Source organism: Scomber japonicus, chromosome 16 (assembly GCF_027409825.1).
Source record: "Scomber japonicus isolate fScoJap1 chromosome 16, fScoJap1.pri, whole genome shotgun sequence".
NCBI classification, from domain to species: domain Eukaryota; kingdom Metazoa; phylum Chordata; class Actinopteri; order Scombriformes; family Scombridae; genus Scomber; species Scomber japonicus.
In genome coordinates, this window is record NC_070593.1 from 11086606 (window position 1) to 11112279 (window position 25674).

The 25674-nt window shown below is 41.9% G+C and overlaps 3 protein-coding genes across 3 annotated transcripts; 1 reads left to right on the forward strand and 2 right to left on the reverse strand.

Annotated features, from left to right (window-relative positions):
- The first annotated feature begins 8194 nt into the window (after positions 1-8194).
- slc35g2a (solute carrier family 35 member G2a) lies at positions 8195-9559 on the forward strand. The gene has a single exon (XM_053336103.1). It carries the CDS (start codon positions 8195-8197, stop codon positions 9557-9559), a length of 1365 nt encoding a protein of 454 aa, XP_053192078.1.
- Positions 9560-11576: 2017 nt separating this feature from the next.
- On the reverse strand, positions 11577-12998 carry LOC128375860 (uncharacterized). The gene is made up of 2 exons (XM_053336279.1): positions 12863-12998; positions 11577-12223 (listed from the first exon to the last, which is right to left on the reverse strand). The coding sequence occupies exons 1-2, from the start codon at positions 12996-12998 to the stop codon at positions 11577-11579; spliced, it is 783 nt and encodes a 260-aa protein (XP_053192254.1).
- Positions 12999-19516: 6518 nt separating this feature from the next.
- Positions 19517-24879, reverse strand: LOC128375861 (endophilin-B1-like). The gene is made up of 10 exons (XM_053336280.1): positions 24823-24879; positions 24512-24653; positions 23356-23484; positions 23077-23210; positions 22822-22914; positions 22560-22643; positions 22450-22473; positions 22026-22115; positions 21579-21679; positions 19517-20168 (listed from the first exon to the last, which is right to left on the reverse strand). Exons 1-10 carry the CDS (start codon positions 24877-24879, stop codon positions 19517-19519), a joined length of 1506 nt encoding a protein of 501 aa, XP_053192255.1.
- Between the last annotated feature and the right edge of the window lie 795 nt (positions 24880-25674).

Sequence of the window (25674 nt, forward strand, 5' to 3'; positions counted from 1 at the left end):
GTAATGAGAACAAGCGCTCAGACATTCAAGGACCAAAGCTTTAAATAAGGACATCCTGTTTACAGTTCATAAACACCCAATGCCCAGAAAGAGACCTATATAATCCCCTGAGACAGAGGAATATAGATGGATGCTGTGTAGTAGAGTCCATACGAGTGAATATCTACAGTTTATTTATTATAGAAATAACCAAACTGGGGATTGAACCATTAAGAATATCAGATTAATGTCCATGAATGGTAATATCTTACAGACTGAGAGTCATGGTGCTCCAGTGTCAAACAAGTGTGAAACTGGCAGTGACATAATACCAACCTACATGTGTGTCATGTGTGTGAGAGTGTGTGAACATTAGTTAGAAACAGACAGACTGAAAATGTGTTGGAGGGTGAGATTGAGAAAGGAAGAGTCACACAGATACTAAAAGACATTTAAGGAAAAATCCAAATTAAGCACGCTCAAAGTCAACTTTTCCCTTCCAGTTGCCACTCTGTCTCTTGGCCCCACTCCATAATTAATTTAAGCCTGACCAGAGATGGAGCAAGAGAGGCTGACAGCAAAGAAAACATCTTGATTCTAGCTCTCCCATGTGCTTGAATTCATCAAAAAACCTCCCGGCCTCTCCCATACTCTCTCCATCCTCTCCATCTCCACTCCCCTCCACCGCTCTCATCACCCCTAGTTGCCTCTCTTTCTCTTCACTTCCTGCCTGCTGACAGCTCATCTCTGCTTCTGTTAGCATATTCTTATCACAGCAAGTCACCAACTCCTCCCTGGAGGCTGTGCCTTCGAGTCTGAATATGAACCTAAAGCCTCTCCGAAATCTGGCTACAGAATGGTCGACGGGATTTAAACAGTGCCCTAAATAGCTGGGGTCGATGTACTCTTATTCGTCGTAACCATGGAAACACTAGCTATTCCTCCTCTACCTCGGAGAAATAGCCTAAAGCAAATGCATAGAGGAAAGACAGAAAGGAGAATCTGCAGTCAGTTAAATTGTCGACCACCATGGGTGTCTCTGAAGAGCAGCCTGGTGACCCTAAAAGTAAATTAACTTTTCCCATCAGTGCTTTATTTGTCAATGTTGAACTCATTTTAAACAGTCGATTGGGAAGCATCTCCAGGTAATTACATGAAAACACCCCCTCCCCCCCTCCCCCCCCGGTTGTGTTGAATAAACAAACAGTACAAATTCAGAGTCTGGCATCCCTGTTTTCCACAGTGCTATTTGTGATTTTTAAGGGGAACAGGGCTCCTGAGAGTGGGCTCACATTTTGTCTCTTGAATTTTGTCTTTTGAATTAGAGGCAGGGTAGTTCTTCAAGCTCTGTGACAGGCGGTCTTAAAAAATGAACATCAATAATCCCTGCCATATTCAAGTATGCTGCAACTAGACACTGGATTTTTAAAGCACTGTTGCATGATAAAACATGGCTCAGATAATGGGATCATAAATGAATAGCTTCTTTTAATTAACATAGGAAATAGAGCTGCAATAAACCTTACTCTGTTAATAAAAGTGTACGTTTTAAAGGTGCAATGAGACTTGCATTTCCCAGGCACAAAGCAATGATTAACAAATAGCATCTTTATGTGCTAACTTAAAGCTGCACCAGTCAATATTCTTATATGAGCAATGGATTCAATTACTATGTGAAAGAGGTCTTAGTTAGTAAGAAACCCACAGAGAATTATCACCTGACACCTACTCTCCTCATCTCTTTGGAGCATCTTAAGCATCAGTTCGTTGATTTCCAACTGCTCTCACTAACTTTGTCTCCCAGTCATAGCAGGCAGCAGTTCTAGTTTTCTTTGAGTCAGAAAGGTGCTGATAAACTGTCTGCAGGCTATCTGTCCATCCCCCAAACGTTAGCATTTAGCAGCTAAAGAGCCAGATATCTTCTTCAGGAGTTGGTGGAGACCAAATCAGAGGTAAAACAAGACAGAATATTGGATTCATATTTGTTAGGTGGTCAGGTACCAATCTGCAAAAGATATATACTATCACTGCTATAAAGTCACAACAAATAATATGTCTGTTTTTGTGGGGGATCTGATAAATGCCTTTTAAGAAGCTCAAATCAAGATAATCTACATACAACCAGATTTATATGACTATTCAGATGTGTTGACACCACAAATAATCTTGTCAATCTGTCAAGGTTTGCCTGAACATCATTAAAAAAATCAACAAGAAAATTAATAATTAATAATAATAATAATAATAATTATCAATTCCTGTTGTTTCTTACTACATGGCTCATTTTGCATGATATATAACTACCGAAGCATGAAACAAAATAAAGCAAGGTTGGAAAAAATATATGAGCCCAACTGACATCAAGACACTACTAATGAGAATGACATCAAAGCTTTGAGATTCCTTGTAAAAAATATCAGTGTTACGTTGTCCACAGTGCAGACTATCCATGAATTGCTTGCAAGAATAAAATGGCACTGCCTTCACGGAGTTAAGAGTTAAAAATGAAATCACTAGCTGTAGTAATTGGTTGGCTAGGAAACCAAGACACTCTCTAAGGCACTCATTTGATTACCACTGATATGAGATAAATCAAACCCTGTGATGCAGAGATTGATTATTTTCCCCCCATATATTATGGTTGATATTTATAGGCTGCTTTATTCCCATGATCCTAATTTCTGGGGCAATTAGTGAACGTGCTGATTCTCGTCACATGCTCATACTTTATTTGATCTTGCTGTTTACCACTGTGTGTCTCCCACAGTCCCAGCAGAGAAGTCAGTCTCCTGTGCTGCTAACGGTGTTGCAGCAGCCGGAGGCTTCTTATTAAACAGTGGGACGGTGAAACCTAACAACAGTGAACCCAGCTGTATCTGGCAAAGGTTAATACAGCTTGAATCGAAGCAGACAGACAAGTGTTATAGCAGCGAAATGTCAAAGCAATTACTGTCAGGTTGATGAAAGTGTGTGAAATTGTGTAGCGTTGTGAGTGAAACAGTGGAAGAGATAGGGGAGAGAGAAACATGCAGAGATCCTTTGAAATCTGCCTCCTCCTTGATTGTATCTCTCGTCACTGTCCTTACAGTCATCATTATATTCAATTCTTAAACTTCAACAGAAAGTGTGTGAACTGTGGTCATTATAACACTTTTCTGGGAAGGGTTTTCGACCAGAGTTTGGAACCTGGCTGCAGTGATTTTCTCCCATTTAGTCACGTAGGCGTTAGTGAGGTCAGGCGCTGGTGTTGGTCGATGAGGCAATACATATTTGATGTTCAAGTTCATCCCAAAGGTGCTGGAAGGAGTTGAGGTCACGAAACTTCTCACACTGAACTGGGAAACACATTTTTCTTGGTGGACCACACTTTCTGCCAAGGGGCATGCTTATGTTGAAACAGGAAAGGGTAAACACACACAGTTGGCACAAAGCTGGAAACACATTATTGTCTATTGTAAATTCGAGACCGATTTTTGGAAAAAGGGCCACCATAAGAAACAGTCCAAGACCAAATATGATGTGTCATACGGTGTATATCTTTTTTTATTTAAAAAAAAAAAAATCGAAATAATTCTATATATTCATACTTACTTCCTAAAGATTCCCTCCAGTTATGTTTTGAGACATAAAACTCCTTCACTTGGAAGAATAAACTGTGTCTCTGATGTGATTTTTCCACCAAAAATATCTTATTAAAAGTCCTTCTCCCTCATTAAAAATCACAGAATCTATGAATATGTAAATATTGTTCATTTCAAAAGTTTAACAGCTGGACACAAGATGTCTCCTAATTAGCTGAAAAGTCCATTCTCAGTGTATGCGTAGTGTCTGGAGGCTTCAAGTTTCCACATTGCATTTATGTAAGTTGCATACTGGACCACAATTGGCTTTCAAACCCTTTGTGATATCACAGATAATACTCATATTTCAGCAGATTAGTGTGGAAACAGCCTTCGAGTGTCAAACTCTGCACACACGTCATTATGGACAGTGACTGCCAGACATCCAACAAGAAGAAAAACATATTTGTGACTGGAGCATGATATCAAACACTGTAAATCTATACTGCTTTCTCAATACTGTAGCTATAAATAGCATTGACAGTAAGGGTCGGATTCATCTCATGTGTGGGCCATAGGAAAAACAATGACCTTTAGGCCTCTATTGACATCTGACACCACCAAGAGCATGTGCTGGTGTGCATTGTGTTTCACCAGATTGATATGCACCGTGAGAGCACAGAGCAATCTTTAAATAATGGTATTAAAATAGTTTTTGACAACGACCTATCAGTCTGGGTCTCAAAATTAAATATTGATGCAAATGCACCTGATTAAAGTATTGGTTTTAATTCAGAGGCAGCAAATTTGCAGCTAATCAAATCACCAGAAACAACCTGGGACTTGTGGGGTCTTGAGGGTCTAGCAGTTGCACACTTTATATGGTTGCTGATCCAGTTTTAAAGCCAATTTAAGTTTAACAGAGAGAGAGAAAGAGAGGGAGAGAGAGAGAGAGAGAGAGAGAGAGAGAGAGAGAGAGAGAGAGAGAGAGAGAATAGGAAAGTGATACTGAGAGACATCCACACACAAGTTACATATAATGGAGATCTCTATTGTGCATTTGTCATGTCATTATATCCAGTCTATAAAACTTTTTTCATGCGAGGAAATTGAGTTGTCTTTTCGCTTTGTTAGATTTTTTTTTACTTTTCTCTCACTCATTCCCTCCCACTCTCTCTCTCTCCCTCGCACGCACGCACTTGAAAATACACACTTGAGTGACACGCAACAATCAGGGGTGACAATGCTGGTGTTTTAATGGATGTCACGCATGCTCAGACGTCATGATAAGTCCCCCCCAGCCCCCCCCCCCCCTCTCTCTCTCTCTCTCTCTCTCTCTCTCTCTCTCTCTCACTCTGGTGAAACTGAGGAGGAGCATCTGTATCAGTGCTCGGAGAGTGATGGACGAGCAGCAGGTCGCCATAAAACACACATTTTCCTCCAGCAGAGCTGAGTGAGGTGACCGCAGGTGTCGGGTCTGGCTGGGCGGAGGCGCGCCGCGGTGCCCTTGAGGATACTGCCGCAGAAGAAAGAGGAGTAGAGAGGGTCGAAGAAGAAGAAGAAGAAGAAGCAGCAGGAGAACAAATGGAAAAGAAGAGGTGATGGAGAGTCGGGGATGCTCTGTAAATGACTGAGGCTGACCGAGAGTGAAGTTCAACCCGGCAGGATCCGCTGGTTTGTGGGAAAGCAGGTGAGCAGAGGGTGGAGGAGGCTTTTTTTTGACGATCATAGACCATGAATAATCTACTTGGAGGTTTATTGATTACAGCATATTATGCAATAACACGAAATTACATCATATCATTAATTGGGTAACAGTCTGTGGACTCAGTCGGGGTTCAGATTGGCACAAAGCAGCTCAATCTGCTTTGTGCCAATCTGCGGGCGCATACAGTGTGTGAGCGAGTGCGCGCTTGTCTTCATTCAAGAATTCGTCATGGGTCATGGGTCGGGCTGTCACTAGGATACAACATAATAACTACATGGGTTACACACATGCAGTTTGGTGGATGCTGAAAAAAAAACCTCACACTGTGTCTGGAGCGGAAATCGAACGGTCGTCTTTGTCTGAAACGCACAGTGGTTGAACCAGCCAGATGTGTTGTGGTGTTCAATGACTATATAATTGAATATGATGGTGGCACCACATGAAGCACAGCCCTTCTGGTTTTCTCCGTGTGTGTGTGTATGTGTGTGTGTGTGTGTTCAACCCTCTGGCGTCACAGGGGCGCATCACTGAGGAACCTAGATAACCTTGAGAATAACATCTCCCTCATCACATAGACCCCAGACGCACACCCCTACCTACACACCCACACCCACACCCACACACACACACACAATAACGTGTGATAACCACCAAGCAAACTCTTACAACTTCATGATGTGATAATGTGCACTGTGAAGATAACTGCATAATGCTTTCAGACTAATAAATTATTACAGCGTAGGAGCACCATTCATAAAGGAGACTGGTCTGTTGCTATTAATTTTCCATATTAAAGATGGTATTGATTTTAAAAGGCATGTAAGCCTTATGTCAATAAATATAGAAGGTGAAGCACATTAATGACAGGTGGTTAGTGTCATTTTTCCAGACAGATTTCATCAGAAAAGCATCCTGTCTACGAGAGCGTTTTCTACTGCCATCCTCACATTGTGCAGGTCTGGTGTGGGCTCACTTTAAGGTTGTATGAGGTGTGAAATGGGCTTTTTTAGAGCAGTGGTAACATCACAAGCAGCAGCATCAGCGTCAGCATTGCAGAGGCATGCTGCATCATCCAAAAGAGTAAATTTAACTGACTGAGAAGGGAAGAGTCAGAGATGAACATCCTGATCACTTGCAAGAAGTCTTTGTGTGTTCATGCAGAGAAGCAGATCAGGTTGCATCTAACCACCAGTGAGAGAGAATGACTAGATCTTCCCAAATGTTATCAGAGCAATCTAATGCCTGTGGCTATTTTTTCCCCTTCCTTCAACGAGCTATGAAGTTGATAAGTCATAGTTTAGCATTTAATTCCTGGCGCCTGGTTCATCGTTTTAATATAGTTATTTAAGTAAGGGTGATTTTTAGAAGTGATGTCATTCAGGGTGTAGAATATCCCCCCAAAACTCTGTGTTCAGGTTTTCCTGTTTTATTTCTGAGCACTTTACCATTAACTATGGAGAAACACACAGCTGAGACAAAGCACACACAGCACGACCCCCCGAGCTGTTGTAATTTGTAACATTGCAATCCAGGCTGCTACGTGGGAATACTCCACATCTCCAGAGAGGGCAAAGCTCACACAGCCAGCCACACAACCCAATTCATAATCTCACCTGACTCCTACCAAATTAAAGGGACTGCACCACAGATGAAGTGACAAACAGCAGCGAGCTGGGGGATTATACATCCTTCTCAATTTTTTGGTTTTATCCATATCATCTTGTAGTATTTGACATCTTTTCCCCTGTTCTTGTATTTTTTACTATTACACATTTTGTGATTTTAAAAGTAATTGTTGCTCAGCTTGACTATGAGATTGAGTGGTTACATCCCATTTAAATTGACAAAATCCTATTAGGCCTTTGAGTGTTTTGTCTTGTCTCCTACTTGTATATTTGTGTGTGTGTTTGTTCCAAATATAGAAATCTTCTGAAGTCAAGGAGGGAAAAAATTCAATGTCAGTCAGCCAAAATACTGTTGAGCAATTCCTCTTAACTCTAGGGAAATAACTGAGCCGTGTGCTCCCTCTGCCTTTGTGTGGATGAACATTATGTCACGTGAAAGTATTCCCCATTCTCTGAGAAACCAGTGGACTGCTCAGTGTTTTACAACCTGAAATGCAGCAGAGGCGGCTGTGTCCTGTAAAGCACCTGCACAGTCATAATGTTCTGCTGCAGAGAGCCATTATTACTACTTACTAAGGTAGTCATCCATGGAGTAGGACATTGAGGATGAAAGTTAAAGAGATAGATAAATGAGGTGAAATGAGAAAGGAAGCTGGTTGGTAGGAATATTGTGGAGGTATATGAGAGGAGAGATGCTAGATTCTGTTATTTAAATAAAAGCTGACATAGATAATATTTTGACTGACAAATATCAGAACAGATGTGTACAGGACATTTATTCTTTTGGCTGCCTGAGTGTTTAAAGTGAGGGAGGGGTAGGGAGGGAGACTGAGACGGAGCAAAGAAGAAAACTGTTAGAGACAGACAGAGATAAAAGACAAATGAGGCAGGAAGCACTTGCTTATGTAACTGTCATTGCCAACAATCTCCAACCTCACCATCAAGGTCATGTTATCCCAGAAGACTAAAAGGCGTGATAATGGCCCTGCTAATCTGCCATTATGGTTGTAATTCTGCTAATATGGATTTAATGTGAACTCACAACATGCAAATAATAATTAAACTGATGATTACTCAGACAGGCGAAGCTTACGTATATAGGTACATTTCCTGCCAAACACACGGGGCACATGGGAAGATGTGAGTCACTGCTATTATTATCTCGGATATTAAAGATATATGAGATATGAGGCAGCATCCCAGAGAGAAGGACAGCGTGAGGGAGACAGAAGAGAGAGCGTGTGTAAAATATATATTGAGTGGGGCTCTAAAAGTGTCCTTTCTCTTCCCTCCCAGGTGTCTGTCTTCTTTGAACTTTTACAATGGAGTCCACTCACCTCCTGGGCAGCTCTAAGAAGAGAGTAAAGATCCACCCTCACACTGTCACAGCCAAATATGCCACACACACCCCCTACTCCCCTCAACCTGGAGTACACACACACTTCCCCCAACCTGGAGATGACGGCTACGATGACGCTCCGTCATTCGAGGACTTTGGCTCCTTCCTGGAGGAGACGTCAGACAGAAAACAGCTGACAGAGAGCAAGAAGTGGCCTCTGACTCTGTTTGGATCCAAAGAGAAAGACAAGGACACGACTCACAAACTCCAACCTGGTGGAGGAGGGGAGGGGAGCGAAGGGGTGGCCAAAGCAGCAAAGGGGTCTGGGAAAGGTGTGGGGGAACAATTGGCCAGTTTCGGGGAGGCATCTGTGTCCGCGTCTCGTCTCACCTGGGTGGGGCTGCTTGGGGCGGCGCTGGCTCATGGCTGTTTGATCGTTCTGACACGTGTGGCGGCTTCTGAGCGCTTCAGCCTCGGCCCTCTGTTTCTGCTCTTGGTTCGGTCCATCGTCCAGCTCTCATCTGTGGCTGTACCACTGCATAAGGGGGAGAACCCTTTTGGACCACAGGGCTATCGTCTACGTCTGCTCTGTTATGGCATCGCCTATTCCCTCTCCCTCTGCTGTGCCTACTCATCCCTAACCTTTGTCTCCCCTGGAAACGCCACGACAACCTGGCGCCTGGCAACTACAGCGCTGTCTGCGACTCTGGCCTTCCTGCTCCTGGAGGAGAGGCTGGGATTGGCTGATGGCATCACCATAGCTGCAGGGCTGTGTGGCTTGGGGCTTGTGTTGCTTCCCACAGTAGATGAGAGCAATACAGATAGACCAACTGACCCGGTTGAGTTTTGGAGGGGTGCGTTCGGATGGTCTCTTTCAGCATTGGCGGGACTGTGGATGGCTCTGGCACTGGTTGGATATCGTTCCCTGAAGGAGAGAGTGGGGGTTGGCACTGCTCTCTTCACAGTTAGCTGGACAGGCTGCGTGCTGGCCCCAGCCTCCTTGGTCTTGCTCCAGGAGGGCTGGTCCTGGCCTGCGAGTGCTCCAGCCTGGGGCTTGGTCATTGGCCTGATTGCCTGCTCGATTGCAGCCTTCCTGGGGATGACGCACGCCCTCACCCGACTCCACCCAGCTCTGGTCTCCGCCTCTCAGAGCCTGGAGGTACCTGTTGCCCTGCTACTGCATCTAGCCGTGCTACCAGTAGCTCCCACTGCCCCTGAGGTTGTCGGAAATGTGATGGTCATACTGAGCGTCGGCTGGCTGGTGGCAATGAAGCTTCTCCCTTCTCGTGGGGGTGGGCGCCGCCAAAGGGAGGAGTATGAGGAGATTCTGGACTCACCCATTAAATAGACATCTCCTCTCTCCTATTCACATTTCCTCTCTCCGCCATGAGATTTGTTTCTGTTGTACATAAGAGACAGCTAAATGTTTATTGGAGCTTTAATCTATTTTGTATTGTCCTCTTTGCTTTTTGGGAAAGTGCCAATATTGTGGTGTCTGTTATCATGACTATGTGATGTGACATTAAAATCTCAATGATGAACAAACTGCATTCCTGACGCCGCTTGTAATCAAGTTCTCACCTTCTTAAGAGAGTGTGCGTACGTATACTGGCTAGACTTCACAAGAATGTAATGTCAGTGACTTCTACCAGCCAGCTGAGGGTCAGCCAAGGATTGATGCCATCTATTTGGCTGCTGGCTGCTGGCTGCTGGCTGCTAGTGAGAGAGAGAGAAAAAAACAGATGAGATGAGAGGCAAGGGAGAGCAGGACAGAGCGAGACACACAATCAGAGTAAGATAAATAGGGAGAGAGAGAGAAGATGATGGGATTGGCATACAAATAAGAAGTGCTTGCGCGGGGGGGGGGGGGGTGACGGCAGATGACGACAGCAGAGATGAAAGGGAAGGAGCGGAACGAAAGGAAGCCAGGATAGAAAGGGAGGCTAGTTATTGTAATGTGACTGGCCAGCTGGCTGATAAAAACCCAGCTCTGTGTGCAGGAACAGTCATTACGCCTAATAAGTACCTGTCAGACAGAAGCACAGTCACTCTTTCCTGTTATACTCATCATTAGCGTCCAGCTTCCCTTTTTTCAGCTTTGTCTCTTTTTCTCTCTTGGAAGGCCTTAGTAATGTATGAAACGCCAACATGACATGGCAAAGCTTCAATTCACTAAAATCCCCACACACAGACACCACACAGATGGAGATGTTTAATTGAGTGTTCCTGCATTGAACAGCCCGGTGTGTGGATGTGTGTGAAGACTGTGGTGAAACAGGTGTAATGACAAGTCTGGATATGAGATGTAACTACTGTTGTTCTTCTTGTTCTATACTCATCTGCATCTTGTTAGTTGTGACATTTGAGAAATACAAAAAAAAACAAAAACAAGAAACCTTCAGATCTTGCCTGCAGTTCTCCACACAGCTGCAGATTTATATAGAAACGTGCACGAACACATGCATACATGAGCATGGGCACAAGCATGCATTCATGCCATGGTTGTAAACATTTCATTAGTGAATATGTTCATGTGATGTCAGTGCGCTGGCCTAATTAAACTCACATAAGCATACCTTGTTTTCTATATTTCTCAACAGTCTACTTTTTTTCCTGCACTCGTGTTTGCTCAGTTTCTTCTCCAGCTGTGGTAAAAGTCTAAACAAAAGTATTAACACATTAAAAATAAATTAAGAGGTGATCTGGGACAACAATATTACAACCAATCACACTGAAACTATAAAACACATGAAAATACCTCCAGCCAACATTGCATTGGCCATTCCATGTGGTTTGTAACAATGAATGTGTGTGTGTTTGTGTGTGTGTGTGGCTGCAGGAGCGATGGGCGGCTGGGTAATAGGTCTGGCAGAGATTCATGAATCATAAACATTCAAAGCCTCGTAGGGCACGGCCTCTTTGCATACAGACACTCTTAAAGCACCTAATGAGTGGGAGAGGCCTGCCCAGAATTAAATACAACCCAAAACCTCTGACACATTTTCCTGCGGTCGCCCACATTTGCAGTAATCACCACAACTACACAAATATCGAGGTGGCGTAAACTCTGGCGCATGCTGGAACTGATATAAATCACAAGAGTGCGGGCATGCACGTGAACATAAACGTGCAACAATAAAAATTAGTTGATTAGTGTGTGTGGGAGGAGGGAGGAAACCTTTCCAAGAGGCTGATTAGGTTGTTTAATTAGTTTTTATTCATTATAGTAAACCCACAACATTTATGGTACATTTAAAGTCCAGACAAAAACAAGCTCACATATAAAAAAATAGTATTAAAAATGAATATGTGCAAAAGCATTATCACTGGAGTGTTCCCAGTCAATATGTCATTATTCTTTCCTCTCATGTGTCTCCTCTGTCCTTCCTCGGAATCCCTGCCTGCTCTATCACACTGCTCAGCTGCAGGTGTACCTTCTGAAGCTCTGTTGCCATAGCAACCAGGGCCCTTTCAATTGTGGCCATGTCCAGTGGTGATGTCACTTCCTGCTCCTTCAGGCCAGATGGGAATGGCTTCATCCCCATGCCAAAAGCTATCCGCAAACCTCCAGGTCTTGGTGTTGGTTGGTGTCTCATCCCGAGAAAGCTGTCTGCCGCTGCAGATGGTGCCACTCTGTAAACGCTACCTTCCTCCAGTCTCTTCAGCCGGGCATTCACCTCATGATTGTTGTGAAGGAGCATCTGCAGGGTAGAGTTTAACCTCCTCTCCCTCTCTGCTGCCTCTCCCCTAAACTCCACCAAGCCCTGCTGCAGCCTGACACTTGCCTGCTCTGTTTGCCTTTGGCACGCCGACTCCATGCTGGGTAGACACTGCTGGCATGTCCCCCTCACCAGTTTGTCCATCTGTGTCCTGAGAGAGCCCATTCCTCCACAGCATTGCTCCAGAGATTCTAACAGCATGTTCTGCCTCATGTGGGAATCCTCCAGAGCGATGAAAAGCTTGTCCCAGCGAGAGACATCTGCAGCCTGGCATGGTGTAGTTGGAGACTCCCCTGAAGACAACAACCAGAGGGATGCATCAACACACAGTCCTATAGGTAACTGAAAGGCTCATTGAGATCAAAGTGTATTTTTCAAAAGACTAAACATACATAATATGAGCACAGACAAACAGAAATGTACATACATAAAGAAAACATTTACTTTAATGTTTTAATCTTCAATCTTCAGAAGAAATTAGGGATTTTTTTGTGACATTTGTGATTCCATTTGTAAAAATCATTATAAGGAGGTGTCCCTTTCTCTGTTTGAACTTACTGTACAAGTTATAACATCCTGTCCCCTGACACTGTAATTACTGTATTATGATGTGCTTTGACAGCACTGATTTTTCCCACCCAGTTTTCCCAGTAGAGCTTTATAGCTAAATAATTGCCAGGACAACTCCCCTTGGATTGGCAGAGTTGTTATTATTTCTATAACATGAGCAGAAGTGAACCAAGAAGATCCCTGTGGGACACCTTTACTCACCTTACAAAACTAATACAACCTATTTGTGTGGAGGAAAATATTATTTGGCAGTGGCTTAATAAAATCTGCCATGGCAACTGAGGACAATCTCTACACAAGGAGCCATCTGTTCAAACAAGCAGGAACCAAAAGCAACAAAAGGACAAGTAAACAAAACGTACCCTCCTGCTGATCCTGAGAGATATCGTTGTCACAGTCGTCTGAGTAGTTCCCTTCATACTCAACCGGATTCGCACTCAAGGATGCACCCACGTAGCTGAGCGCACACAGCACACGCCAGATCTTGAACACACTCATAACGGATTTAGGTGCAGAAAAAAAAAAAATCTGGTAATATCAGATTCTTGTATTTTTTTTTTTTTTTTTTTTTTTGCAACTACACAGTCCAGCTGCTCTCTTTTTCTTTATAAAACCCCCGTCATTATATGTACAGCTCTCCAAACTGAGCCAACTGTTGCGGGTGCTGACTTATAAACTCAGCAGGAGGAAAGAAGGAGGGAGGAAGTTAAGGGAGGGTGGGACAGAGGTGGGGGTGCTGTGGAGGTTGGGTGAGTAATGCTTCAGTGGAGGTAATATGTCAAAAGTTAAACTGAGTGGGAAATAGGGGCATTATGGGGAGAGAGAGGGAGAGTTACAGGGGCACTGGGATAGAAAGCGATGAAGGCAGGGTGGGAAGCAGTAGAGAGAGAAAGATGGAGAAATAGAGACACTCAGGGTGGAACAATGTGTGTAGGTTTACAGATAGGAACACACCTTATATACCAATATTTTCTTGTCTTCTTTTCTACTCCCACATTCAGTCACTGTCACAAACACATATTGTACGCTAGAGTCTTTCTGGAAATTTTTGCTTTGATTAATCCGATGTTTTCTCTGGATCTGGTAGAAGGCTTCAGAAACTGCTATCAAATGAACCTTTAGGTAAGAATTCTGGAAACTTTATATATTTCAAAACAGCTACTACATGGACCCTGACATGAGATTGTTTTGTTTGTACTGCATTTAATTAAATATTTAAGCTTTAAAATCACCCACTGCCTGACTTGTATTCTCATTTTTAAAGTAACACTACATAATTTTTCGATTTAAAAAAAAAGTTCTGGTTGATTTTCTCTTCTTAAAAACTAATTTTGTTATCAGTGATCAAAATCAGATGTTCCTTCCAAACTGATACTATTTTTGTGAGTGTCATTCCAGAGCAATTTACCGTAAAATTCACATTGTTTCCACAGGACATTTCAGTCCACACACACACACACACACACACACACACACACAGAGAGAGAGAGAGAGAGAGAGAGAGGTCTGTCTGCTTCTTTAACCTTTTTACTGATGAGTCTGAGCCACTCCCTGCCCCCTAACCTGTAAATTGTAACATTGGAGAGTTTGGATTTTATTTCAAGCTTACAGTAACTATCGATGGAGAAAAATGTATAATGCTGCCAAGGAAAGAACAGACAGAAAGAAAAGACATTTTGAACCTTGAGATGCCACACTGTGTGCTGTCCTCCCTTCTTTATTTTTCTTATCTTTCTCCTGTGTGTGTGTGTGTGTGTGTGTGTGTTGGGGGCAACTCCACACAGCTGCACTTTCCTCCAGGAATACCGACACACCTATGTGCCCCCATGGAGTCTGTGTGCTACATGTCTTGTATGTACTTCCATCCTGTTTTTTCTGTTTTTTTGCAAACCACGAAACTAAACTGTCCTAATAAAGGGAAGATAGACATTATTTGAAATGTTATTGGTGAGCCTAGGGGCATAGACAGACTTCATATCCCCTTGCAATCCTGTGTTTTTTGGCACTTGGAGATGTATCTCTGATGTGATTTTCTCCATCCCTGCGTTTTAATAAATCACTGTTAACCTTCAAGTTCGCTCTACTGCCTGTGTTTCCTCCAGGATGCAGCAGGATAATCATCAAATTCATTTTCGTTTTGTTTTTGTTTTTTTACATCAAAGTATGCATTAACCAAATTTAGTTGCTAAGTAACACTGAAATTGGCTTTCTGGCTGTGTCATAGTATTTTGTTGCCTGGTGACACTGTCGATTAAACATTCAGTGTGGACGAATTACATTTAGCGAGACCAAATGACCTTATTCTTAAAGAGAGAGGGCTCTGGTCAACAGGTGTTGGGGTTAAGCAGCAGAAGTAGGACATGTCAAGGTCAGTGGAAAAGCTGTGACCTCTCTGCTTCCAACAGATCTCCAGACTGAGCTCCATCTGCAGATGTCAGCAAGTCTGCTAGTCACCATGTCAGACTTTCTCTGGCTTTAATTGTAGCAGTGGGACTATTTGGGGTGGGGGCTGGAACTGAGTGGTGGCAGGTTTATCTCAGGAAAAGAGAGAAAATGCAGAGGAAGAGATGGACAGAATGAGAGGTGTGAGATGGTACAGAGGGTCAGATGATATAAAATGTTTATTATAATTTTCCTTATTGCAAAAAAAACAAAAAACCTTCATGTGGATTGTGTGTATTTCTCTGGCCCTGTGCCATAAAATGTAAATGATTAAGATCCCTCCATAAAGTTCAGGTTTTTATGTTAGGTAGGTAGTAAGGAATTTTGTGTACGGATGCAAGCGGTAAACTTGTCTGAGGCTCTTCCTCTTCCTCTCTCTCTCTCTATAGGTCATCTTTCTATTTCGGTCATCATAAGAGTCTATGACAGAGGAGCTACATTTATCAGTAGCCGCCAGACGCTGTACCACCCCCACCTGCACACCACACCTACAGTTTAGCTGTCACACAAATCACTTCCAGCTGGCAGTGAGGGAGAGGAGTGATGAGAGATGAAGGGCATATGAAAACATAATAAACATAAAAAAGGAAGATGGAAAGGGAAAGACGGAGATAGAGATCATGAAAGTTGGATATTTGCAGAGTATCCATTAGCACTCATTTTATCCCAAAAGAGAGAAGGGAGCAGGGCTTTTTTTGTGGCTGTAATGACAAAATCAGACACAAGGGAAAATGGGACATTGGGTGTTGTCAGCAGAAGCAAAAACAGGCTAAAAACAGCCAATTTAAAACAGCAACAGGACTTTATTGATGAACGTACCACATATTAACACAGAGTCGCCAACACAGGCGAGTTTATGAGAACTGTGTGGTGCTCTTGGGTGTATCCCGACTATGTGAGTAGGGGAGGAAACCATATGATTAAAATAAAGCATACTGTCAAACAATAGATCCATTGTATGACTATAGCAGGCTTATATTAATGTCTAATCATGTTAATGGAGTGTATTATGGTATAGTATAATGTCTTTCAAGTGCAGGCACAGTTTAAATTCATAATGATTGACGTCTAAGTGAAGCAAAGCCTTTGATACTGTGGATTACGCCCTGCTGACACATAGCTTGCTTATTATAGGATTACATTATTATATTACTGCTTAATATAAGGTTAACCCTGATCAACATAGGCTGGCTTTAGTAATTATGTCTCAGGTAGAGCTGTGTGTGTGTGTTAAAGCCAAAGGACATAGTTCAGCATAGTTATTAGTAGAGTGCCTCAGGGTTCTGTGCTTGGCCCACTTTTATTTTCATTTTATGTTAATAATTTAGGTGTTTTTACACATGGAAGTACTAGCATTTTACTATTTTTCTCTCTCAAATGTACTTAATAAACTACAGTTGACCCTTGATGTTTTTCAATGTTACTCACGCAACCCAAACTTGTACTGAATTTGAATGTTTTCTAATGCGAAGACGAAGCCTACGGGCATTGTGACATTATTACAGCTCAGTGGAGGACAATAAAAGTTATTATGTGTTAGAAATATCAAGGTAATTGTCTTTGTTTCCAATAAGCAACATAAAGAAACTGAAGAAACTGATACCAAAGTTAGATTTTTAGTCCTGTTTCTGTTTCTCTAGTCCTGCCACCAGTTCCTAATTATGGTGATTTATTGTATATGGATGCATCAGTAGAGTGTCCACACATGCAGAACTATGCTTATTATAGCACATTTGTAATCAAATTAAAACCACTCACAAATGACTGCGCTTTGTATGCCAGAGCTGGCTGACAACGTATGTTCATAAGTCGATTGAGTCATTAGTCTATTTTTCATTTATAAAGCCATTCTGGGCAAATTACTGTAACATCATATCCCTGATAATTTAATTCACGGTTCATCTTGCAATCATTATCTCAGATCACGAGACATACAGTATATCTGCTGTTTGTCCCTAAGACAGATAGCAGGGAAATACTTCCTGATTTCTGCTCCAGCCAATATCTGATTTGGTATGGTTTTGTCTAAAACATTTTAATTGCCTCTTAGCCCAACTGTTGACTTGTCAATTTTGACCCATGAGGACAACAGACATTAACTCAAAAATTAGGTATAGTTTCATTTAAATGAGGCCTATTAATCATAATTTCCGAAAAATATATTTAAAACCTGTGGTAATACGTTGAAATGAAACTGGCTAAAAAGATCCAATACAGAATTGGGTGATCATGCTTCTAAACAGTCAAACCAAACTGAGTCAATTGTGACACAGGAGGACAAAAGTTGTACGGCTGATGGGAAGACAACAGGAGGGTTACAGACTTACCTGGCTTATACAATATTATATACAGTATAAGTAAAATAATAAAATGCATTGTACCTTATTATGGAAGTATTATGTGTCTGTGCCAGTCAGGAAAAAAACTGCATCAAATATAATTAGAAACATCCCAATTCCCTTGATATGCTTCAATAACTCACTCATCTCAATGAGACCTGCAAAACATCATTTCAGCTCTCCCTTCCTTCCAGTATAAGACAGGAACCTCACATGAAGACCAGCGAGATAGCTGCTCCTGCAGACAGAGGGCCGGAAATGATAAAAAGTAAGTGGAAATGAAGTAGGGATTTGCTGTATCAGTAAATAGTGTTGTGGAAGAGCAAACACGAGCAGCCGGGGACAGATTGAGAATCTATTCTTGTTTGGCTGAGTCATAGAAAAAAATGGAAGGAATGTATCACTATTTAATCTGCCTTCAAGCAATGACTGCACCTCCTGTGAGGCCTCCTAAAATGTAGAGCTGATATAGTGGCGTGATATAAGTGTTGATGTTGTTATTGAACCACGGGCCTCCTTGACTGTACTCAGATCAATATCACACAACCTGCGCTTAATCGATCTGAGCGTGTTTGAACAGGCAGGAAAGGAGCTACAAAGTGGGAGCACAACGCAGGAGAAACACACACTTCTCATGAGTGTTACTTTTTTTGGAGTAGTGTTTCAGCAAGTGTGCAAGTGCTGAGGGTTTAAGTGTCATACACCGCCAGAACTCATTATATTTATTATGTGGTTCATATAATCAATAATACTGCAATCAGTGAAGCAAACCAAGTGTAACCACAAGCCTCACAGTGTGTCAGGATGGTTTTATTTAGAGAGAGATGATGAGAAATATTATTAGACATACATGGGCTTGGAGAGCCTCAACCTGGAGATCACTCACACACTGTGTCTGTGTGGGAGCAAATCTAGGTCAGGAGGTTTGGCTGGTATGAGACAGTAAATGAGGGGATGATGAGGGGAGTGGTGAGCGACAGATTTTAACCAGAAAATATCAGAAAACCCCTTGACTAGAGAACAAAGACAAAAATCCACACTCGATTTGGAGGTTTCGTCACTGTTTGCATATTTATTTCCACAATTTTCGGTGAATCGAGTGAAAACCTCCCACTGACATCAGCTCATGTGACTGGATTAAGACTGCATGTACACACAGTTAACAAACTGGCAGTGGAGCGAATGTGAATACTGTGACTATCCGAACACACACACACACACATCTTTACATATTGGGACATATTGGACTCGTGGACGATTACATCAGTACACCAGTGCTAAATTCACGTGTGTTTCCATCGAGGGGTCCCCAGAGTGGACCCACACCACAGTAGAGCAGGGCTGCCTTTACGTAGAAAATGAACAACATCTGGACATGGAAACTACCCATTTCACCTAGTGGGGGCTTTAAGGGGGTAAAAGTGAATTTGATTTTAGTGAGTGTGTGTGTAAGAGTGTGAGATGAATACAGGGAAACACCCAGAGTGAGTATGAGGAAGCATATTTTTTAACATACAGCATAAAGGTCCTGTTCAGTGTGGTATGGAGTAATTTCTCTGCCCCCTCCCCAAACACCAAAACACACACTAAAGTGATACTGTGTTTCATATGGAAAATTACCTCAACTTACAGAAACATGAGTCAAGAGGTGGTGGAGTCACACACACACACACACCTCTCTTTATTGGTGTCACAGGATGGGGTGAACACATACATATTAGCCCATACGTGGACCCACAAACACACGCACATTCATGCATTTACACCAACAAATAGACACACACATGGACTTGGCACAAAGCTTGATTAGTTCTCTAAATGTAAAAATAAAAACTTAAGTTTAAAGTTTGTAGCAGATATAACAGTGAGACAGGCCTCGTGTTCCAGCCTGAGGCCAGCAAATATTACATCTACAGCCACAACAGGGGACTGATATTCAACAGTCGTCATTTCCATACGACATGAATAAAATATGTTTTATGGCTAAAGGCTACAATGATTGTGGCACTATATCACTTTTAGAAAAATAACCACGTTTACGACCACTTCACATCATCTTCCCTACGGGATTAATTCAACTTTTTTTTAAAAACCATACTACATGAATAATGATCTTTTCTATTACAGTCTATAATCTCGGATCTATGACACCACACTTACTGCTTGTCTAAATCAGCTGAAGCTCCATTTATAGTACGTTAAAGCTAATATATATTTGGCCTGGTGTCACGTCATCTACTGCGCCCCATCCTGACCGTTCAATGATGACTCCCGAGCGTCCTCTCCGTTAATGGAGGGCAGCTCGCTCTGGGTTTCATTCGATGTATGGGGCTCAGCAGCCACGTCATTTGTTGTCAAGGTCTCGGGAGCTGATGCATTTGCTCTCTGAGACTCGTTTGAGCTTCCGCTGAGTTGTGAAGGTGGGGAAGTCATTGCTGTTGTCTCACTTTCTGTACCGTTGGTTGCTGCTGCTGTTTCACTGAGTCTCGGCATCTGGGTTGAAGCAGGAGGCTCAGCGGCTGCTTCGGCGGTCGTGCTGGGTGCTAAGAGCTGAATTGATTGGTAACTGTCTGAATTTGATGTAAATGTCTGGTTGACCTGGATATCGGTGGGGAAGGTGTTGTTGTTATTGTTGTTATTCGTCTGGCCGGGTAGCTGTGTGGTCACAGAGGAATCTGTCATTGCTTTTTCAGTCTTGGTTCTGGGCATTGGATTTGTTGTCCACGAGTCTTGGTCGAAGTCTGGAAGCTGGTGGACGACTAGGGGCATTGGAGTGACCTGATTTAACCCCACGGGCTCATTGGCTACATGGTTGCTTGTTGATGGCTGATTGACTGCATTAGGGATTGCTGACTGCCAGTTATTGGAGCAGAGGACAGATGGGATGCTGCAAGGAGAAACAAAATGATAAGCAAGTCATTGAGACCAGACGGCCAGTGACTGCCAATAAGAGTCATGGGTACACAGTTTAGGACGAGGGGAGGGCATTTCTCTTTATTTGATAATGCTAAAATTAAAGTTGGGCTTCCTGACTCATAGGTAGATCAAAGCAGTGAATGAGAGGATGTTTCACACACTCAGCAGATGATTTTCTGTAGAGACGGACACTCTTAGTTTGTTTCATTTTCCTACATTTCTCCTTTTTATTCATTCATTACAGCTCAGCTCCACGTCTGTAGAGGACAGGTGGCTCACAGAAGCAGATAGAGAGAGCTTGGTGTGAACATGTGCACACAAACACACGTCAGTATGTTGTTTCTCTCGCTGTTCGGTCTGAACGAGTACATTTCTGAAGATCTCTCAGCACTGTCTCAGTTCATTATAAAGGTCAACCACACTCACTGAAATTATATTATTAAAGAGTGTATCCCGGTTTTGACTCTTATCCTGGTTGTAAGCATATTTTGGATACAAAATAAACCTGTTTTTTAATATACCTGTTTACATGATTCTAACAGTGTCCAGGTTTCTGATGATATGTATCCAGTTGTGTCTTGATTCCTCAGAAACCAGTAAAATCTGTTTATTTGTGACAGTATACTGGTTTCTACTGGAGAACTCCAGGCAGCATATCCAGGTTTCTCAAAATGGGGATAAGGTCTAGGTTTCTGATACCAGGATAAGGTGCTTACAAGCGCAACACAACCATTCCTTTACTGATCTAATGTGTGCCTAATTTTATATTGTGTATTTTATTATATTTTATAGTCTGTGTAATATGTTAACATTGCATATCAACAAATAAAGGAACACAACCAAATCTAAAAGGAACTTCACTGTTATACATATTAAGTATACAATAAATAAATCACTAAAATTATGGGGGGAAAAAAGTTCATTTTTTGGCTGCAGGGCCAGTGAAAATGTACAAGAAGCCGGTGAGGAAAAAACATATGTTAGACACTGTACATACGTCACTTGTGGTAAAGCTAGGCATCTACTTGCTGGATCTTTTTCCATTTGGGTTATAGCTTCAAATAAAATGGATTGGAATATATTTGAGTATTTTTTGGCTGCTGGATTTACAAGAGACCTTTATGTTTAATAACAGCTTAAAATAATTTTCCTGCTTTCCCGAGCAAACAAATAAAACGCCTGTGACCTTGATGAAAGCTAATTAAAAGTGTATTTGTAGCTTGGTAGTTCTGACTGAGTTGAAAAAAACTAAAAGCATTAAACATTTAAACCCATGATAAACATGATCAAATAGCACAAAGAAGCAACGGGAGACTTCTATGCATTATTTGAGCTCTATAAATATTTTGTTATTTGATGTTATAAAGCAGACTATACACACCTGGCCAGCTGTTTCTGAAGCTCCTGTGCATGTTGGTTGCACTGGTCGAAGTAACAGGCCTGTGCCTCCACAAAGTCAGTCAGGCTCCGCATGTGGTTGGTCTGACATAAAAGAAATCATACAGAGTTTTGGATGTAAATATTGAATATTATAAAAAAAAAAAAACATAAACATAATACCCACTCTAAAAAAATAAAACATATGAAAGTAATTTGCGTCCTTTATTAATAAAATGTTATTTTTATAGATTAGTTGACAAACTGCAGTAAATAATTACAATTATTTTTTTTCTCCAAACAATATGGAGTCTTGCTTTGTCTGTGTGTATGCAGCTTGTGTTACCATAGTTACAAAAGAAAAGTTGCCAACACAATGATACACACAGCGTGAACAATACACCAGAATGTTTTCTTCTATCTAACTCTGTGTGTGTGTGTTCATACATACGTGCGTGTTGCCAATTCCTGCCAGAAGACGTCTTGTAATTTCTGACTGCCTATCGAACAAAGACTGGCAGATACTCAGCTCCATCTCTGCCTACACACACACGCACATGCACACGTGCACACACACACACACACACACATACAGAAACAAACAAACAATCATCTTTATGGTATTTTCAATTCTGCCTTCATATTACCAGCTTTGTTTCTGACAATGTTCCATTAACACAACAGCATCTCGTTCCAAATGCCTGGAGCGCTTATCTAAATGAAACCAAACAACCAAAAGAAAACTATTGTCTACATTAATAACAGAGTCATACTAAGTTTTATAACTTTTGACACCGTTAAAAAAGCTCCATGAGTCACTGGTATGAAGAATATTTGGAATCCTGTGTGTACTCGGAAGATAAACATGAACTCACCTGAGAGATTTCCTGAGCCCACATCTGATTGGAAGAAAGAGACAGAAGAGTTCAGTGACAAAAACAACAAGTGTTGATTTCTGTAGACAGCTGTTTATAAAACCACTGACCTTTAACCATTTAACACGCAGGAAACTGAACATGTAGGACATGTGAGATATGTAGTCGTCATCCATCGGGTTTGCATTCAAGGACTGACAAGACAGATCAGAACAGGTAGGATGAGTAAATGAAATATATGTGATAGAATTAAAGATGTTGGTGTGTTTTGTTCTTTGAGAAACCTGATAAATGTACTCAAAGATAAAAGAAAATTAATATGTGTTAATATGTGTTTTAAAGGCCACATCTCTAATCATCATTATAACTCACTCTGGACTCTCGCTCAGCCTCGTGGGCTTTCCTCAGCCGGGTCTTGGCTATGTCCAAGTCCAAACGCTTATTCAGCAACATTCTGCGTTCATCCTATGAGCAAAGACACATACATTTTAAAAGAGGTTAATCATGCAACCAAATTACAACAACATCGAAAAAACAGTGCATGAATGACAATAATAATTTTAAAAATCCCAAAAAGTACACAGATAATGGATGGAAAGGGTATTCAGATCTGTGTGTGTGTGTTACCTGCATGGTTTTGTATTCCCCTTCGGTGAAATTCCGCAGAGGTGTGAGAAAGTGGATGTGAGTACTTTGGATGAACTGCCTCTTTGCCTCGCCCACCTGCTTATGAGCCTCTCCGCACCTGACCAGAGCAGTTCCTGAACACAAAATATATGAATGCTGCTTAAAAACACACACTGACAGACAGTAATGTGCAGATATTGTTACCTAAGAAGTTTTTAATGGATGTGCGTGTAAACTGTTCTTTGTAGACTAACATTATCCACATCAGCGTACACTCACCATAGGGTGTGTTGGACCCTAACTCCAATCCAGCCTGATTCATTTGTTCTCCAAGCACTTCATGGTCTTGAGGCCGAGGTGGGGCGCTCCAATCCAGGTATTCAAACAGCCGGTGCTCTAGCCGCGCTCCTACTCATCAGGGGCAAAAGAGCTTAATTTAGTTCCAATACCTTACAAAACACAGTTTAACCTTGAGATAGTAGTTTGGAGTCAAAGCATGCCATTAACATTTTACTAAACAGGGCTACTTAACCTTCTGTGTATTTGTAATATCCTACTAGGACAAGTATGCAAACTAACATTCAATAAAATAAAATAAAAGCCCTTGGTCATAAGATAAACAAGATATGATCTTTAAAAACATCCTTTAATGCTGAATGTTCCTTACTGTAAGAGGTTATTATTTCTGGCAGCAAATGGACCCCTTATTTGATAGATTACAAACCACATCCACTCATGATTACATTAGCTGAGGTAATTGGATTCAAACAGCCAAAAGAACGACCGTTCCTTTTCATCCAACCAGACCAATTAAAGTCAAAGCAAACAGAAGAAGAGACAGGGCATGTGTTTATTGTGGTAGGACAAACAAAAGCTGCAATATCAGGTCCCAAAGGTAAAGATTCATAGCTATCATCAAGTGGCAATAATGGATATGGCTATTGGGATATTGCAGGGAACAGTTCTGGTGTGGAGCAAATGTGAAGAGTAAGAGGTAGTCATGCAAGCATGTTTGTCCAATTATTTATCTACTTACAGCATTTAAGACTCTACACATGCAGGTGTCATATGTAAGACATATTTTATTTTTGAAATCACAGCTACACAAACACCTTTAATAACTAATATTGATATATTGGTCATTGATTTTTCTTCAAGAATAAATATGGCAGATAAGTATCCAAAATATGTACTTTTGTAATGTCCAGTGACATGTGTGTATAAAAGGTATGTAGGTCAGAGTTAGAGGGAAGCATTAAAATACACTTCTTCTTAATTTGATGCATAATAGCCAACATCAATTTATTCTGACAAAAACAGACTTAACATTTAAATGAGACGTTCAAAAGGACGACATTGCAAGGACAAATCTCCTAGTTTCCGGACCTAGGCTACAGGCAACCTGTGAGTGAGTAAACAAATCACAGTCTCTCACCGGGGTTGGGCTGCAGGAAAACCTCAGTCTGGGAGATTATCTGGTCCGTCCAGGTTTTGGTGGCGTCTACCCGGCTGATGAGCTCCTCCAGAGTGGGCTCCAACTCTGTCCTGTCCACCTGACCAAGACTCTCCCCCGTGTACTGGAGCGAAGATACAGATTGATATAGATTAAAAACTACCGCCGCTTAGTAAACATATGACTAATGATGCCATTGGCTTGCACATTGGATAACCTACGGCTAACGGTGCTAAGCAGTAAGCCGACGTTAGCTACAGTGACTTCAGCACTCGAGTAAAAGCATTATTTACCTGAACAGCCCTGTTGATGAACTGACCAGCATCCACAGCTATCCGCGTCAAATCCATGAAGTCGTCTCCCAAGGTCGAGCGCTGTCGCCGGTGTTTCGGTTTAACTGGTGCTCGTGTTAATTGATGACTTTCTCACATTTCAAAATACGTTACGAGAGGTAAACAAGTCTTCTAAACACAATTCAACTTACATAAATGGTTAGATACTTAGATATTAAACACGGATGAGTATGCCTTAAAAAATTTAACTATAAGGCTTTTTTTTCTCAGAACACCTACGTGAAAGTCACCCGTTAACACGGTCACCAGTTAAACCGAAACACTGGCGGTGCGTCAACGGTCGGTTAACGGTCCAGCAGAACTGCGCTGAGTGTCCAATTCACTGACCTCGCCATGGTTTCTCAGCTGCTAAACGCCACTCTGTTCTAGCCATAGACTGTATGGTTCAAACCAGCAGATTACGATTACCGACCGACCGAGCCGCATGAAGACGGCGCAAGTGCAAGCACCGTGTGTCGTTCGTTTATCCTTCAGCCATGCCGAGCTCTCCTTCTGTGAAGTTAGTTGTATTTGACGGTTAACCTCGACTCGGCCATAGCGGCTTCAACGGACGGTCGCCAAGGGAACGGGTCATCACTTGTCGCTAGCAAGCCTTATTATTATGTTGTGTTATGAGCACCGTTATCCCATTTATCATGTAGCATTGTCTATATAACTTTAATACCGCTCATTTCGACAGCTAACAACCTTCAGCAACTTGAATATGGATATAGCTGCCTTAAACTGCGTGTTAAGCAGTAGACTGTTAAATTTATGATAGACAACAATAAAGCTGGCGATGACGTCAGGTAT

Coding starts and splice junctions, on each gene's coding strand:
- slc35g2a (XM_053336103.1), top strand. CDS start 8,195: ATGGAGTCCACTCACCTCCTGGGCAGCTCTAAGAAGAGAGTAAAGATC.
- LOC128375860 (XM_053336279.1), bottom strand. CDS start 12,998: ATGAGTGTGTTCAAGATCTGGCGTGTGCTGTGTGCGCTCAGCTACGTG. Junction 12,224..12,862: donor CTCTCAGGATCAGCAGGAGG/GTACGTTTTGTT, acceptor TGTTGTCTTCAG/GGGAGTCTCCAACTACACCA.
- LOC128375861 (XM_053336280.1), bottom strand. CDS start 24,879: ATGGATTTGACGCGGATAGCTGTGGATGCTGGTCAGTTCATCAACAGG. Junction 22,116..22,449: donor GGGCTCAGGAAATCTCTCAG/GTGAGTTCATGT, acceptor GTGTGTGTGTAG/GCAGAGATGGAGCTGAGTAT. Junction 21,680..22,025: donor CAGGAATTGGCAACACGCAC/GTATGTATGAAC, acceptor CTTTTATGTCAG/ACCAACCACATGCGGAGCCT.